At 41.8% G+C, this 18374-nt stretch overlaps 1 protein-coding gene across 4 annotated transcripts in view; it reads left to right on the top strand.

Annotated features, from left to right (window-relative positions):
- Positions 1 to 16440, top strand: part of SLC35F2 (solute carrier family 35 member F2) — a 49868-nt gene extending 33428 nt beyond the window's left edge. For all 4 annotated transcript variants that reach the window (XM_070624827.1, XM_070624826.1, XM_070624824.1 and 1 more), the window contains exons 3-8: positions 2694 to 2821; positions 6344 to 6503; positions 7365 to 7521; positions 8059 to 8111; positions 9350 to 9504; positions 15399 to 16440. In XM_070624827.1, the coding sequence (XP_070480928.1) occupies positions 2694 to 2821; positions 6344 to 6503; positions 7365 to 7521; positions 8059 to 8111; positions 9350 to 9504; positions 15399 to 15584 (839 nt within the window). In that variant the 3' untranslated portion in view covers positions 15585 to 16440. The remainder of the gene's footprint in view (positions 1 to 2693; positions 2822 to 6343; positions 6504 to 7364; positions 7522 to 8058; positions 8112 to 9349; positions 9505 to 15398) is intronic.
- The last annotated feature ends 1934 nt before the right edge of the window (positions 16441 to 18374 follow it).

Genomic DNA, 18374 nt, shown 5'->3' with positions numbered 1-18374 from the left:
AGAGTCAAGAACTTCACTCTCCAACATATATATTTCCAGCTAAGTGGAGAATGCTAAATGGAACGTTGATTGCACACAGATCAAGTCTGTTGTGAGAGAAACAAAGACAAGGAATCGGCAAGGAGTTCACGTCTTGATCACTGGCTGGTTACGTTGTTATAGATTCATTGTAGAATTATCATTTCTCACTAGCTACCTTCCTATGTGTCGGGATAAATAACTTATTATTATTTTTTTCATTCAGTAGGTGTTTATTGAGCACCTACGGTGTGCCTTGCACCATGCTGGGCAGCACAAGATGTAGTGGTGAGCACAGTTGGACCTGGACCCTGCCCCGAAGAAGTTATGGTGTCCTTAGGATGCAGAAAGTCAAATGCCCACGGGATAGAGCAATTGGATCTGTGATGGGGGAAACTCAGACGAGGGACCCAGAGGAGGCTCCTGACCTGGCCAGGCATCCAGGGAGGGCTTCCCAGAAGAGGTGATGCCCAAGCAGTGTGGAGTCAGCAACGTGAAGGGGGTGTGGGAGGAGGGCAATGTGTTCGGAGGGGAGGAGATGGCATTTACAAAGGTGGGGCTGGCGAGAGAGAGGGAGGTGCACTAGCAGAGCCAGCCGGGCCCTGAGTGTGGGCAGGGTTTGGATAAAGGTGAGGAGGGAGAGAAGCAGGGGTGTGGGAGGTGATAGGTGAGTGTACGGTGGGAAGAATATTTTGGAGTCAGACCAATCGGGGTATGAATGCTCAGGTGAGTCATTTCTCTTCTCTGAACCTGAGTTTCCTCTCCCTAAGATGAGGGTAATGACAGCTTACAGGTCTGTAGTGAGGGTGACAGAAAACAGGGACAAGCTCCTTACACATTGCTTGTCAGAGAGAGGAGCCCATAGGTAGTTCCTCTTTTTAGTCCAGGCACAAGAAACCATGTGGGCAAATGCCCAGAGGCAGGGCTGGGTCCCGGGAGACAAACAGCCCCCAGCTTGGGGCACACCCAGGGCCGGTGTGCAGAGCAGGGACCTGTGGCCACGAATGTCAGGGTGGCTTTGACATCGGACTTGGCTGAGGGCATCGGAGATGCTCACCCTCCTGTGACTCCCATCCCAGAATTCACTGCATTCAAGCCCCTGAATGTCACTAGGGTAGACTCGAGAAGGCCTCTTTGCTTGACAAGGATGTTTATCTGTTAGGGACTGCTTTCCCAAAGTTGTTTTGACTGCAGAACCTTTTTTCCAGTTGAAAGTGCCCTCAGAACCTTGGACAAAGCAGAGCTGCTCTAGTGGAGGGGGTGTGGGGGTGTCCCCAGAGTCCTGGTGGCTCGGTCTCCCCCACCCCACCCCATGGGCAGGCTGCCAGCCAATTTGAAAGCCTCTGCCCCCGGTGGGTTTAAAGGACCTGAAGCTGGAACCTGAGGAGATGGGGGCGGTGGGGGGGTGGGCAGGAGCCCCAGAGCTGGTGGCTGATGCCCACCCCACTGGCCGGCTTCCCCTTGACCCCCATTTCCACAGCCCGGTGTTCAGTCATGCAGGCTCAGAATTTTTCCTTCATCAGGGCCTGCAGATATAAGCAGACTCCTGGGGAGTAGCCCCTCAGCTGAAGTCAGTGTAAACTGGCCTCCTGTTTATTCATCCACAAAGTAGTAGTGGAATAGTCCTATTTATAGCTGCGTGAACATGGGCGAGAGTCTTACACCCCACCCCCTGTGCCTCGGGCCTCAATAAATAACTTATTTTTGAAAGAAAATAGAAACCAGTTGTGGGAGCGGGGAAAACATCTTAAGGGGAAAGCACTACATTTGGCAAGAGCTTTAGGAATTGGAAATAGAAGTGGTACATGGTTAATAAGGCAGGACTTTGCCTTTCTCTGTAAGCGTTGGCCTTTAGGAAGTCCGTGTGGTTCACCAGCACATCAGTGAGGTCCTGCTAAGGGATGGTTGTCAGGTGCCTTCCCTGCTGTCTCATACTGAGGAAGACTAACTCTGTGTATTCAGGATGTCCCTGCGAATTGGGTTTTATTGATAATTATTTGGTTATGATTCTCATTACCTTTATTTCCTTGTAGGTTGTCTTACCATAAAGCTTTCTCATATATACGTCAACTCTGTATCTCCTATGATTCTAGTTCTCTGAAGAAGGGAATCGCAGTTAACTTGAATAAATAGAATTTGGGGGATAAAAGGTGTTATTTCAATGGTGGCACTAAATTTTTTTTCCAAGCTTGTCACCAACTTAATTTTCACTTAAAAGCACATCTCTTCCAAAAGAATGACCACATGCAGAGTTTCCTTTGAAGAAGCCCATGAATGGAGGTTAAATAACCAATGAATTCTTAGGAAAACATTTTCTTTCCTAGGCTAATCTGTGGCTTGTCAGGAATGGCAAAATCCAAACCCACATCTGGGTATTATATTTCGGTTACAATGGGAAAGGGGATTGAACCACTTCTCTCCTACTTACTCTCTCTCTGGTGCTTTCATGGAATACTTGGTCTGCAATGACACCTTAGCTTGGGGCTCATAGTAGAAAAAATCTAACCGACTCTGCTGAGCTGTCGCAGGAGTTTGGGTTATGAGTAACAGACATCAGGAGGGGCCACGTTCAAAAGACACGGTGTATACCTTTGCTTTGACTCTTTAATCTCTAAATTAATGTGCATGGTATCATTTTCCAGTAACATGGACTAACCCAGATTTCTTTCAACCAGGCAGCGGTAACCTTTTATACATCTTGAAAAGAAAATGGTGGAAGTACATCCTGCTGGGACTAGCGGATGTGGAAGCTAATTACCTAATTGTCAGAGCGTACCAGTACACGACCCTAACCAGCGTCCAGGTAAGAGGGGGGTCCTCTCACCACTTTGGATTTTACAGCTTCGCCAGAAGAATCCAAACTCGTATGTGTTAACCTAATTTTATTGAAAACCTGTTCACTTGGAGAAAACCCAAACACAGGTGGATGCTATCTGTTTTCCAGTGGAGCATATGCAGTAATGAGTAAGGTTTCTTGGAATTAGTGAAAACATATACAAGTTAGTCAGTGCCCACACTGCTAATGCCATAGCACATTGGAACAGTTTCTACCAAAATAAGCATAAATATTTAGTTGGCAGTTGATGCTGTGATGTTGACAAGAGTTCTGTATTATGTGTTGCTCAAACATGGCATATAAAGTGGATGTACCTTTGTGTTACAGAAAACATGGAGCTTTGTAAATAAAGTTGATATTTAAGATAAAGGAGCGATTGGAAGAAACCTATTAGACATCTTGGGTAGAGATGGTAGTCTAAAGTAAAACTTACATTTCTGTTCCTTTATTAGGTTTATTCTTGCTGGATTGAAAGAAAAATGTTCCTGTATAGCAGTACTTTTCAACTTGGCCGAATTGAGGAAGACTGATTTAGTTGTCTTAATGTTAGCCAGCTCTGGGGTGTGTTATAACACTGAGTCACCATTACTGACAACAAAATGTTTTATAAATGGAGGTGAAACTGAGACAGACTCCAGGGCCAGGTTTAGACTTCACAGTTTCATGAATTCATAACTTTCGATGCATCGCTTTTTTATATGAAACAGAGATGTTCTTATTTGACCTCCAAATTTTAAGAATGTGGAAAAATTGAAGTGAGATTAGACTTGTTTCACTTGGAAAAGATAAGGATTAATGAAAACTCAGTATTTTTCCAATGTGAATATACGTTGAGTGCTATTATTACCAGAATGCATTTTATTAAATATTGTCTTTTCTATAACATTGTGCCAAGCATTGTCCTCAGCAAACCTCTTGGCTTTTGACTGGCATGGGATAAAAAGCCAAGACAGGAAATATTTGTTAAGACAGACATCATAGGAGACACATGAAAAACCCAGATTTTCATAAAAACTAAAACCAGGAGTTACCTAGAGGATGAAGTTCATCACAGATAGGATTAAGTGTACTGTTAGCAGTGGATAATAAGGGTAGAAGTATGTAGAAAACGGCATTTTTCTAGTCACATCTACCCTCATAATCTCACCCACAGTCTAATTACTTGACTACGATTTCTGTAAACTTTGATCTCTGACTAATGATGATTAGAAGTTTTGAATTGGTGCAAGGTCTAAACACAGCTAAACAAAACACTTACAGTTGGGTTTTTTTGTGACTGAAATTCATGCTTTATACTAATTCATGAATAATTTCTTTCATCCTAGCTTCTTAGAAAAACCTAAGCATTTGGTCAACAAAAGTTATGTACTTTCGGTCCTTGCTAGGAGTATATTATAAAAAAGACATCTAACAGCTAAAGCTCCCTCCAGCAGTGGAACGTGCCTGTCCTGGGAATTCTTTAAGATCTTTCTCTACCTAAGTAAATCTCTGGCCAGGGTAATCAGAAAGGGTGGAAGTTTGAATTAGATGGTCTTTGAATCTCCTTAAAGACTCCTTTAAAGATTCTGTAATTACAAGTAGTAATGTAGTTTCCATGAAGTTCCTGATGTAGCCACTCACATCCCACGGCCTAGGTTCCTTCTCACGTCTCTGCCCACTTTACTGCCACACTACCCCTTCCCCACCCACAGCCAGCTTCTTCTCTCCTGTGCTGCTCTATTCTTTCTAGAATGCAACCCTTTTGAAGACCCCTCCTCCATTCTCTAAGGCCTCATTCAATTTGACTTTCTCCTTTCTACTCCATTTCGTCTCTAATAGAGTCTATTCATTTTTATACCTTTGCCTCCCATCACCCCAGGGTCTTACTTAGTACCTTGCTTACTGTGACTGTAAAATAATTTTTAAAGATTTTTTTAAATAGGGAGATTCTTGGAACTAAAAGCATCAAGCAGAAGACATCTGTCACCAAGAATGCATTTAGAAAAGGAGAATCGATGTAGATAAATGACTGAATGTGGTAGCTATCGGATGAGAAGTCGTGGAATTTTAGAGTTGGAAGGGACCCATGAGATCGTTTGGTCTGATGTCGTGATTTCTTACTCTAACTCCATTATATGGCTACTCATTGCCCACCAAAACTGGTTAAAAATAGAGCAGATTTAAGTTTGATTTTAAGACTCAATTTGAGGCCCCTGGGAGTCTCCTGTGAGAGTTTTTGAGTGACTTGCTTTGGGTGAGGAATGTAGTTTAGGCTTTGTTAAGTCGTTATGGCTGAATTATGCCCGTGTCTTCCGGGACAGGCTATTATCATTTTCATCGTTTAATGGTTTGTTATTCAGGCAGGCTCGATAAAGCACTTAGGAGATTAGAGTTCTGCAGTTGGAATAAATAACAGGCAAGGTGCCCATTCCTACACATGGCGCGTCGGACCCAGTAATGACATTGCAGCGAAAGGCAATCAGTAAAGAACTGTGGGCAGGATCACACAAGCTGCTGGAGATTTAGGGTCCTGCCTTGTTCGAGACTAAACAGAGAGAGAAGCAGGGACAAGGTGAAAAAAAGAACAGGGTGAGCAATAAAACGGCAGTTTCAGGAATATGATTAGTGCAAGGAATATATTTTGTCCTTGAATGCGCTTTGCAAAATTTGTGAAATTAAGAAACAAGTGAATGAAATCTCTCTTTTTCCTTTATCTTACAAATGATTTTGGATTGGCTGTAGTTTTGGCACTCTTCATCCCCCTGCTTTTCAGACTGGCAATATCAGATGGCAGGGGTGTAGCAAGTATTTTCTAGATCCAGGATCAACAGTGATGGAGGAGTATATGATGAAGACCAGCAAGAGCATTTGCTGTGAGCAAGTGTGTGTCTCACATGGGGGGCTGGACACTTTGTCAAGGAGATGGTGTGTGCTTGCTTTCTCATAGTAACCTGTACTTCTTTGCAGCTCATAGCCCAATTTCAATTAAATTTCTGGTTGTGTGATGATTTATTCTGTCTGTCTAGCCTTCTATATGCTCCTGAGGGTGGGGCTTGTGTCTCTCTTGTTCTTCTCTGTATTCCAGCTCCTCTCAGAGTGTCTTCCACGTGTGAGGTGCTTAGATATTTATTGACTGAGTGAATGGGTACACACAGGAAGGAAAGTTTGCCTACTGGACTTAGGATAAACACAGGTGGGAGTGTCGAGGTAAATTGCACAGGCCCTCAAGCAGAATTCCTGGTTCAACAACTGGCTCTCTCACTTTCGACTGTGTGATTTGGGGGAGCTCATTTAACCTCTCTGTGCATTGTTTTCCTCATGTGTAAAACGGGGTTTGCAGTTACAATCTCATAGCATTACTGTGAGGGTTCAATGAGTTAATCTGAGTAAAGCGTTTAGTACAGAGCTGCAATAATGAATGCTCAATAATGCCAACTTCTATTGTTACTTAATTCCCCATCTCTTAGCTAATGAGAGATGTTTTAAGCTGTTTGTTTCTCCTTCCTTCAGCTTTTGGATTGCTTTGGGATTCCTGTGTTGATGGCTCTCTCGTGGTTTATTCTCTATGCAAGATACAGAGTCATCCACTTCGTTGCCGTGGCTGTCTGTCTGCTGGGCGTAGGCACTATGGTTGGTGCAGACATATTAGCAGGGAGGGAGGACAATTCAGGTAAGACTGTGCTCCTTGTTTCTGGTTCAGTCAGAGAAAACAATTTTGCTTATGTTTTCGCTTTTATTTTGCAGAGACCTAGTAAAAGGCAGAAAACATGCCATGGTTAATTATCTTTTAAATTTTATTTTCAGATTTACTTGCTTTTAGTATCGTAACCACTTCCACAGAGCAATCTTTATGTTCCTACCTGCCCACAGTCCTGGTTCCCTTTTCTCACACTAAATAGTTTTGTTTTGTCTCCTGAGAGAGCAGTTTCTTTCTATATTTGCGATAATCTTCCTTTGGCCCATACATTTGGATTAGTTACTGGAAAACCTACTGTAGATTCTTGTTTTTTTAATCAAAAAGGAGACGTGGTGTCCACTGGATGGCTGACTTCTTTTTCAGTCACTCTAGATGAAAACACTTTGATATTCTTTGAGTCAAAGTTCAGACAATGGACAGCATAAAATCTCAATAAGCTCTGTGAATTCACCCAATCTATAGGTGACTTCATTGTCTCCTTAGATTAAGAGGGAAATGACCTTGCTTACCTGGCTTTCTTCTCTATAGTTTTCAGTTAATTCCCTTCAATAAATTCTATTAGTTTCTCCTGTCATAGAACCCTTTTCTGAGGCCTTACATTGTGGTGTAGACTACCATCTTCCAGTCTGTTAGTCTGTGAGGAGTCACAATATGAAACCTCACAGCAGAATTGGGCCAGAAAGTGAGGAGAGCAAGAGTCTTTAAACCTCTAGAAATCAGGGCTTCTCCTTCCATTAAATCATATTTGAATGAACTTGAGCCAGATAAACTCTTGGGAACAGGCTAGAGAGGTTTCCCCATTGATAATGTGTTCCTTTTTGCGACTTCCCATAGGTAGCGATGTACTGATCGGCGACATCTTGGTCCTCCTGGGGGCTTCCCTCTATGCCGTTTCTAATGTGTGTGAAGAATACATCGTGAAGAAGCTGAGCAGACAGGAGTTTTTAGGAATGGTGGGCTTATTTGGAACACTTATCAGCGGCATACAGCTGTAAGAGTCTAAAATTTTTTTAAAAGCGAAATAAGCAAATATGTCGTAAATGCTTACTTTCCAACTACTGACCTTCATTGTTTATTTGGTCCAAATTCACATTTGAAATCAGTCACTTGCTAAATATCTATTAGAGGATTGTTGAAACATCAAGAATTATGCCTCGTTTTCTTGTACATGTGTGATGCTTAGGATTCCTGCTCACAGTGTGGTAGAGGCATCACCAGGAAAGACTTTCTTTTTCAATTATTTCCAGAAAATATTAACTTCCTATTCAAAGGGAAAACATCATGTCATGTTTTCCTCCTGTAGCTGACTGCCACTGAAGAGTGCTCCTAAGGATGTCAAATATATATTTATGGGCTCCTTTGGATTTATTCTTGGTCATTTTTATAAAGATAGTTATTTTTATACCCCAAGAAAAATTCAAAAGTCAACATAATTCCTTACCTTAGCCGAAGTAGACCAACTAAAATGCCTATAAAATCGTGAAAATTAGTATGTGGATCTCTCTGTGACCCTTTGTTTTAATCTTAGATTGATTGTGGAATATAAGGATATTGCCAGCATTCACTGGGACTGGAAAATTGGTATGTACATAAATGATAATTCTTTTTAGTCAGTATCTTTTTCTCTGACTGACAAAAACATGCATCAAGAAATACTTCATTTTAATAGTATTTAGACATTTTTGTAAAATCACAGGGTAGTTCAATACACAGAGAGCTATAGTGGTTTACACTGAGTTTTCTCTGAGAACTTGTAAATGAACCTCCGTTTAATTCCATAGAAGTTAATTCTTAATCTTCACCTTCAGAAATAGCCTTTCTTTATTAGGAAATCTGAACAAGACTGACCTTTGGTCACACCTTTCAATTAGATCTGTATCTGGAGTCCTCATACTTCTTGTGAAGGTTGTCTGCTTGATGGAATTTGTGAAGCATGAACCTGAATAATCTGACGGTGTCTGACGGTGTGTAATCACCCACCACCTTCCGTGGCTGCTCCCATGTGAGATTCCTAGGCATCTGCACAAATAAATAACGTAGGAGAAAACAGTGGCAGGACAGTTTGGAAGGCTTGGAACCTTATTTAATGAAGAGTGGAAAGAAGTTAAATAGTCCGTAAAGTGCCATTGCAGTTCATGTACCATGCTTAGATAATTGAACTCAATTAAATAACTTACATTGCTTGTGTGTGTGTGTGTGTGTGTGTGTGTTGGGTATTGGGGTGAGATTGGAGAAGGGGTTGCAAAGCAGAGATTTGGCTGAATAGTCAGCACCCACATAACCAGCTCTGTTCTAAAGAGGGTGGTTATATTGTGCTATCTGGGGGCACTGAATTTAATGAGATGAAAAAACATAACGGACCTAACAAATGCCTTTGATGCTCTAAAAAGACTTTATTCTGAGTCCAGTTACACAAATAATATCCAACCAACCCACCAGATAAAAGCAAACAAAAGATAATGTGTGATTTTTCTCGACCTTTGCTTTTATTACCTATTATCACAGGCATCACTCTTCCCTGGGTGGGTAGATGACATGGGTGGTAAGAGCTGTTGAGTCAGTCACACCATGAGCAAGATTTTATGGCCATGACCATCCAACACCTTGTTGAGTTTTTACGTCCTTCGTTGACATCCTGTCTCGTTATTATTCTTTCTTTCCTGAGAGCTTGGTGTGTCTCATTTGCAATGCTGACTGTTAACAAGGGGCTTTGTAGATAGCGTATTAAAGGATCAGGGAGTTTTATAATGCGGCCAAGCCTTAAGCACATTTGCCTTCTGATTTCTTCCTATAATATTAGCTGTTCCATCTTTTCACAGCTCTGCTGTTTGTGGCATTTGCCCTCTGTATGTTTTGCCTGTACAGCTTCATGCCTCTGGTGATTAGAATCACGAGTGCCACTTCTGTCAACCTGGGCATCCTGACCGCGGACCTCTACAGCCTCTTTTTTGGACTCTTTCTGTTTGGCTATAAGGTAAGCAAACAGGTCACGTTCAAATAAGAACGCTTGCTTAGTCCAAAAGAAGTAGCGGGTTTCTTCAAGATTTTAGATCCAAAAATAAAACCTCATCCTCTTGGCAAGAATTTCATTGGGACTGTCCTTACTCCTTTTGGTACTGCTTCTGAATTAGAAAATTGATCCAAATAAGACTTGCTCTTCTAGGGTTTTTCTAAAAGGTAAAATGTAGTGAATTTCCTCTTTGGTATGGCCTGGGACACTAGCGTATGGAAATGCTAATACATGTTGCCAGGTGTTAAACAACCAATCCCAGAGCTGCTCTTGACCTTGAAGGACCATCTAACTTAGGCTGGGCATTCTGAGCTCCCCCCGACCCCCCAGCTTTATTGAGATATAATTGATTTACAAGTTTAAAGTGTACAATCTGTTGATTTGATACAATTTTATGCTGCAAAGCCGTGGCACACAGATAAAAAGTCTGGGGCACCTGATGGAAAGGAAGGAGATAGGTGTGTTATCATGTATGCAGTAGTTGGAATGGTTCCATCTTTGTTGGTAATTTTAGATCTGGAAGGGACCTTAAAGGCAATTTAATCTAGTGTTTTTTCAGACTTTTCCTGTCTCCACAGCATCACAGTATTCATAAATGTAACCTCCTCCCATCAGTAACAGCTCTTGTTACATGTAGTAATTCCAAAGAGGAGCAGGGGGCGGAGAATGGATCAGTGTCTTCAAGGGAAGTAAGAGAGCATATATGTAGTTTGACAAAACAGCATCTCCAGAGAGTCTGGTACACCTTCCAGTGAGAATTACTGATTGAACTATCTCATTTTAGAGATGAGGAAATGAAGGCCTAGGGAGTTTATGTGCAGAAATGATTTACCCTTGTTGATGCAAATAATCCATTGTCAATCTATAAATCAAAATTGGGTTGAGTTTATAATGAGCCAGATCTGAGGACTAGCCAGGGGCCTTCCTTCCCCAAGCAAGGAAGGGCGTCAAAGAAGCAGGATGTACAGAGTGGTTATATACTATCTTGGAACAAAGAGCATACATCACATATGACAGGAATGTCCCTTTTACAATTGTCACAAGATGCTTAGGTGGCACAGTAGGTCAGTGGTCAGTGGTCAGTGGTCACAAGGTGAGCACAGCAGGTTGGTAATTAATCCTTAGTTCCCAGGAAGAGAGGCTCATCCTTAAACAAATGCCTATATGGGGAAAGTACATCCCTATCTTTTGGGGCATCATTCTTGTCTTTGGGACACAGAGATATTTAAAGCAGATGTACACTGCATCAACAGGCTACGTCAGCTCCTTTTGGAAAAACAAGGTCAGGCTGAATTAGTTTTAAACCAAATGGCTTCCTCATGTATCCTAGTGCTTTTCATTTATTTATCACCCTTAATCAGCAGCTGTTTAGTGGTAAAGTCAAGCCTAAGTCCAAGTTTTTAGTTTTATAATTCAGTCTTCTTTCCACTGCACCTTTCTCCTTATTTTCTTTAAGATGAGACTGTCAAGCTTGTGTATTCATCAAGTTAAAAATCTCATCCATCAGAGAGAACAAATAAGTAGATTTTTTTGTACTTCACAGCTAATTTGAGAGCTGTTAGGACTGCAGTCTTCATACTGTTTGGTCTCAGGACCCTTTTAAAGGCTTAAAAATTGAGGACTCTAGTACTTACATCTATTATTTACCATATTGGAAATTAAAGCTGAGAAATTTTAAAAATGTTTACTAACTTGTCAAGAAAATAATAAACTCATATGTTAACATAAAATATTTTTATGAAAAAACTGTATTTTCCAAAATAAAAAAACAGTGAGAAAAATGGCAATGATTTACAGTTTTGAAAATCTCTTTAATGTATGGCTTAATGGGAAACAGCTGGATTCTCACATCTGGTTCTTCCTTCTGCATCGTGATAGCCCATGTCACGTAGCCTCTGGAACATTCCACTGTGCACTTGTAAGAGAATGCAAGTTAAAAGGCATATAACGTCTTAATGTTATTATAGTAAGAGTTTTGACCCTACAAGTCCCTGAAAAGGTCTTGGGTACCCTCCAGGTCTTTGGACCACATTTTGAGAACTGCTGCCTTAGAAATTTGTCTCTCCTTAGTTTACCTTCACTAAATGCTTATTGATCTGCTTTTTTCCCCACAGTCATTTGAACAAATAGTTAAGATATTTGTTCTTAATTAATATATTTAATGCATTAAATCTGCATTAAATAGTTAAGATGTTGGCTCTTACTTGATAATTTTAGTTTCAGTAGGGGATAGCAACTGTATTTCTTTGTCCCTGTAAAATTTTGTATCCAGGCAGAAATCCTTGGCAGTGACTTTCCCTACTCCCAGGAACTGGCCATGAACTCACAATGCCAAGTTCAGTGGGTTCTCAGATATTTCTGCTTAAGAAGCATAAACCATGTTGCCTCGCAAGGTTGCATGTGACAGGAGCCAGCTGTTATCTTTGGAAACTTGCTGGTCGAGGTATTCCTGACCTAAGACTGAAGGAGTATTTATAGCTTTTTGGTAGCATCATTAAAAAGTAACAAAAGTCAGAGTGAATCAGAGAAGTGATCCTGACAGACCTAGATTTTTTTTTCTTTGAGAGTGGAATTGCCAAGGGCTGCAAAGTCAGCCTTAAAAATGAATTGTTTTTTTGTGGTGCTGTGCTTGCATTTCACATGGCCACCACTAGGGGATGATGGTGTTTCTATTCTGCAGTTCAAGGCCAGTTGATAGCTACCCATACCCAAAGAACCTGAGAGCTTGGTGGTATAACGTGTGACCCCATTCACTTGTGCTTTTTTTTTTTTTTAAACCAAACATATTGATTTAACTTCAGTAGTTTAACTTTTGCTTTTCCCTCGGAAGTAAAATAATGTCCAAGGAGTAAGTATGGTTAAAGAAATGAGAGTACATTTGTCACTACATATTATAAGCTCCCTTAACATAGATATTTACTCTTTAACTGCTCCTAACTTTAACATGAAAAACCTTTTTGTGTGTCATTTTTTTGGCCACATGTTTTTAAACTATTATTCTCAAAACTGGAGCATTCAAACTGTAAATTCTTTTCCAGTTCTTTCACTTTATGTTTCTTTGTCCCTATGTGTCTGCATGCCCTACATGCTCATTCTTTTTTTTTTGGTAAGGAAGATTGGCCCTGAGCTAACATCTGTTGCCAATCTTCCTCTTTTTTTTTTTTCTCCCTGAAGCCCCAGTACATAGTTGTATATCCTAGTTGTAAGTCCTTCTAGTTCTTCTATGTGGGATGCTGCCTCAGCATGGCTTGATGAACGGTACGTAGGTCTGCGCCCAGGATCCGAATGAGCGAACCCCAGGCCGCTGAAGCAGAGTGCACAAACTTAACCACTACACCACTGGGCTGGCCCCATACATGCTCTCGCTTAACTCAGATTAGATTTTATTGTTTTTGGTCAGAGGCCATTTCAAGACTTATAAAGCACAGATCAGGTCAGCTGTGATCTTCAGATTATTCAGAGCTTAAAGAAGATCACTAGCATTTTAGAAGTAGTTTATAAAGACAGAATCGTAAGCCCACTACACCACCAATTTTGAAAATTATAGTATCCAAAATAACTTTGGCTCTGAGTTTTTGAAACAGACAGTTGAAAAAGAGGTTTAAAAATGTCTCCACTCACCTGTGTCGGACTCTGCTTTCTTTGGAATTGATCTTGAGTAAATACTTTTTGAACAGAGTAGCCACAGGAAACTTCCGGTATAGATCCAAACACAAAGGGTAGAATTTTAAAAAAGCAAAAAGGTAAGAGCGTCTAATACAGGAGACTTACCTCCCTCCCTCAGAGGCTCTCCCTTCTGCAGGTGCCTCCATTTAATCACTGCCTTCTTAAGAGGGATACGATACTTTTTCTTCTAAACGTTTAAGACCACCAAAACGTTTGGGCTATTCGCAATAGCTTTATCTTCCCCTAATATTTTCTGAATCACATTTTTTCCCCCAACCAACATTTGGTACGTACCAGCTATGCGTTGGGCACTGTGCTGCCTATTGGATCCAAGAGTTAAAGCCAATGGTAGGAAATTAGTGTGGCTGCTCCGCTCGACATCGTCACTGAATCCAGTGCAGTTTCTCCTGCCTTGGGGTGGGCTGTGGCTATTCCATTCCTTAAGAAGTTCTAAAGGTTTAAGGTTAAGAGGTAATTGAGCACCTGTAAAAAGTTAACACGGCAAAGCCAGTGGTGGCCCACGGAAGCCCACAGCTGGAGATGACCAGTAATCTACTTAAGACTCATTTCAAAAACCTATTTTGTTGTTCCTTGTACCTTTAGGAGTGTGTCTAGCTTTTTCTTCTCTCTCTCCCGCTCATCTTTTTTTTTTTTTTTTTATTAAGGAAGATTAGCCCTGAGCTAACTACTGCCAATCCTCCTGTTTTTGCTGAGGAAGACTGGCCCTGAGCTAACATCCAGGCCCCTCTTCCTCTGCTTTATATGTGGGATGCCTACCACAGCATGGCTTTTACCAAGCGGTGTCATGTCCACACTTGGGATCTGAACCGCTGAACCCTGGGCCACCAAAGCAGAACGTGCGCACTTAACCGCTGTGCCACTGGGCTGGCCCTCCCTCTCGTCTTTCTCTTCTTCTTTCCCAATCCATTCTGCTTTCTTATTGCTTTTCTCTGTCATCTTCTTATTAGAACTCTTTTTATTGGGCATACTATGAAATCTAAGCTAATTGAAAAATATTTATTGGCTTGAGTAAAATGGCATGCCCCATTCTTAATTTTAAAATGAGATTAGCAGGACCATTCATAAGTTGAGTTTGGTTATTCCAAGCAAAAAAATGATCCTGGGCATTTAATTACACCTTGATTATGCTACATAATTTCCCTAATTTTTACTACACTGTTCTTGGTCAGTCTTTAGCTAGTCTCTTCCTGTGTTTTATTTTTTATGCTGTTAAAAACAAATATTAATTTCCTTAATACTTAAACCTTTGTATGGACCTTCATTTCAAGTAAGAGCAAATATAGAGTACGTAATATTATTTATTTAAACTTTGGGGTATGTGAGAATGTCATTTTCAGTAGAAATACATAATGAATTAGTGTTCTGTCCTCATTGCATTTTGCTCTGGATGGTTGTTTTCAGTTCTGAAAAAGGGCAGGCTGGAGAAGGTCACTGGGAGCTCCATCCGTCTTGTGATGTGTCTGTCAGAATGGGCTCCTGCTGTAATCGGTCCTTCTGGGAACAGAGAGGGTAGGAGGTGCCTCCTGCAGGGCTCTGTTCCCTGTGGTTGTCCTACTGGACCTTACACCAGTGACCTCTTTGGACTTGAGACCCTTCTGAAAAATGATGTCTTTCTAGCTCTAAAATCTGGAACTGCTTGGTCACCATAAATTTTACTATGTAACACTTGCCTACAGAGACAAGATAATTTGTTAAATTTTAACAAAATGAATTTTACTGGAATAGCGTACATGAGGGATTGTTGAGAAGATGTCACATTTGTACATCCACGTTTTATCTTATATCCCGTGTTCTTCTGTTTCAAACTGATATTGTAAGTTGTGCCTGGAGTCTGAATTGGGCTCTCTCATGGAATCCATGCTGACCTTTTATTCTCTCCACCATGCGGGACTAGTTGCGGAGTGGGGCGCAGCTGGATTGTCACAGACAAGGGCAAAGTTTCCATTTCTGAGACATCCAAGGATCCAGTTGGCCGATGTGCCAGGCTATGTTGCCAGCGCCCATGCATCCACCAGTATATCCTGGAAGGGTTTTGGGCATTAGCATCTTCCTAGGCAACTTATAGGAAAAAGACTATGAGAGGGTAACCCACAGCACAGTTGGCAAAAGGCAACAGCAAAGATGTGTATGTGAGGGAACGCAATCCATAGCCTGTTCATCTCTCCTCCTAGTTTTCAGGGCTCTACATCCTGTCCTTCACCGTCATCATGGTGGGGTTTATTCTGTACTGCTCCACCCCGACACGCACGGCAGAGCCGGCTGAAAGCAGCGTGCCACCGGTCACCAGCATTGGTATCGACAACCTGGCCCTGAAGCTTGAGGAGAACCTCCAGGAGACCCACTCTGCGGTCTTGTAGCTGGAGAAGGAGGCACACTGAGCGCCCGAGGCTTCCTGGGAAACCGGGAGCCCCACCAAGGTAAAGCAGAGCCTCCTGCCTGCTGAAGGGACACTTGGAAAATTATCAGACTCAGAGTGAAACTCTACAGCACTGGATTGGATCCAGTGGTTCGATTTTACAAAGGAAGGCAAAATAATGTATCAAGAGTAGAAATATCAAAATAGAGCAGAAGCCAAGGCTAGCATTGTGTTTCTGTATGTTTGAGGACCAGTACCTGTTGGTGTCAGACAAGATGTGGGTTCCACACTGGGGTCTCGCAGGCACAAGTGAGAAAGCAGGTGGGCAGATACCCAGATGAGAGCCAGCCTCAGGCCAGGGCCTGAACGCAGGCTGTCCAGGCTGGGCTGGGGGTGGGGTGGAGGGGCAGTCCATGGTGGTTGGGGAGTGGGTTTCCTCAGTTGGAGCCTTCTGATTTTTGTCCTGCTGAGGTAGTCATTGTCCACGGGCCTCACAGCCTTTGGGCCACAGATGAGGTCTGGTGACTGCAAGTGGCGGGAAAATGGCTGGGGGAGCACTACCTGAGATACAAGTGTGAGTACCACAGAAACATTAAAGTGGACTCCAGGAAACCTAGGAACCCTCTCCTGACGGTTAAAAGAGGCTACTACACTACTTTTACCAAATATTTGTAATGTGCCATGCGATTTTTATGATACTTCATCAATACGAAGTGTTAATATGTAGCATCATTATGATATCAGCTACTAGTATGCTGCTTTACAAAACTCTGTACGTAAACTTCTTTTTGTAAAAAATGTAATAAAGAAATTGAGGGTTCATATTATTAAAAGATTTTGATTTCATGGAAATACATTCACTGTGTGGTTTCTTTGATTAACCAGTTCCCCTTGTGGATTTTAAATAACTTAATATATTCAAGATTTCTTCATATCCAAATTTTCACAGTCATGTCTTCTTAAGGTGAGGCAAACCTATCTATTTGGGGCTACCTGAAAGGAGGGGAATTTAGAGCAAGCTCATGGATCATTTGCAGGAATAAATCTTTTAAAATTCTAAATTACCACAATGGGTTTTTTACTTTTTTTTTGCTGAGGAAGATTAGCCCTAAGCTAATATCTGTTGCCAATCCTCCTCTTTTTTCGCTTGAGGAAGATTAGCCCCAAGCTAACATCTGTGTCAGTCTTCCTCCACTTTATATGTGGGTTGCTGCCACAGCATGGCTGACTAGTGGTGTAGGTCCATGCCTGGGATCTGAACCCACGAACCCGGGCCACTGAAGCGGTACATGCCAAACTTAACCACTATGCCATGGGGCCGGCCCCTGGGTTTTCTACTCTTTTGAGTGAGATTACCTTTCATTCTCTGCAACCAATTAAAACTGATGTTTGGTTTTTACTCCCCACCGTTAACAACTGTCATTGAGTGAAAAAAAGGTTATGTTAGAATGTTTGGTCTTTGGGGGAAGACTTTCAGTTTGATTAGCACACTGATGATTTCTTAAAATGTCTTGCTTCAGACTAAACCTATACGTCTACATAGGGATAGTGGTGAAGGAGAGACTGTCAGGTGATGGTGTCCCACATGTCTGTCAAGGCTGAGCTGACAGGTCCTCTTTTCCATGAAGCCCTTCTCAGGCCATCTAGGCTGGGTCCCCCCTCCTCCAGGCTCTCAGGGTCCTTGTTCCTACCCTCCGTGTAGCCCTTACTGAAGGGCTTATGGTTTACCTGCTCCTCCTCACCACAGGTTGAGCTCTTCCAGGTCAACAATGGCCTTTTTTCATCTTTCTAGTCCTTTGGTTATCTTACTTCTTGGCTGTTTATTAAATAAACGTTGTCTTTGGTCCCAATTCAGAACATGTGAGGAGAGACTGACCTATAAAGTAAGGCCTTTCATGCAGATACACCCAGGCAGCAAGTTTTCCTACCCTGCTCTGCTCTTTCCACACATCACCCTTAATCCTAGTGATTCTCCTACCTGCTCCCTGTGCAGAGGGGCAACGGAGTTCCGATCCGGGCATCCAAGGTGAAACTCAGAATTCAGTGTTGCAGAGAAGCAACGCTGAGAATGCCATTCAGCGATTAAATAATAATGCTGCAGGGCTGTGCTCCCTGGTTTAAAGACAGAGTTTAACCACCCTGTATGATACCGCGTCTGTGGAAAATGTCTTATCTGGATTACACACAAGCTTTTGAAACACAACACATTCTTAAGTTGAGAACCTCCCATCAGTCCTTTTGCAGCCTATTAAAACAATATTGATTTTTCAATATTTTTGGTAGATGTTCATGCCATTAAAAAATCCCTGCTGAATGGTGTAATAGAATTGCTAGATTGTTCCCTAGTGTTGTATAGATACAATAAATTGTTCAGTTGGACTGTGGTGACCCTGTAAGAAGAGAGGGCTTTGCTGGTGCCATTTTCACTATCTGCATTTTGAAATTAGGTTCTTTTTTGTGGACAGGTGGTTAACATTTCTCACCTTTCTGATAGGAGCGTCTCACAGAAATGACATGTGTTATCAGCGGCGTTTCCAGCAGGTGGCGCTCTAATAGTTGTTACGCCAAAGATCTCTGACAGGAACAACAGTTTCATTTTATAGTGCCTCCATAATAGTGTTTCATTTTTGTTACACTGTTAAAGTGTTTCATTTTTGAAGAGGGCATTATGACGACTGTCCTCTGCAGGGATTGCCTTTGATTAACAGTTGAAGAAATCTGGGTCTCAGAAAAGTTGAAACGCCCTTTGCAGGTCACTTTTTGGAGTTTCGTGGAGAAGATGAAAACAAAA

This window comes from Equus przewalskii, chromosome 6 (assembly GCF_037783145.1).
Source record: "Equus przewalskii isolate Varuska chromosome 6, EquPr2, whole genome shotgun sequence".
Lineage (NCBI taxonomy): Eukaryota > Metazoa > Chordata > Mammalia > Perissodactyla > Equidae > Equus > Equus przewalskii.
Note: the sequence above shows the minus strand (reverse complement) of the source record. Positions and strands in the feature narration are given on the sequence as shown.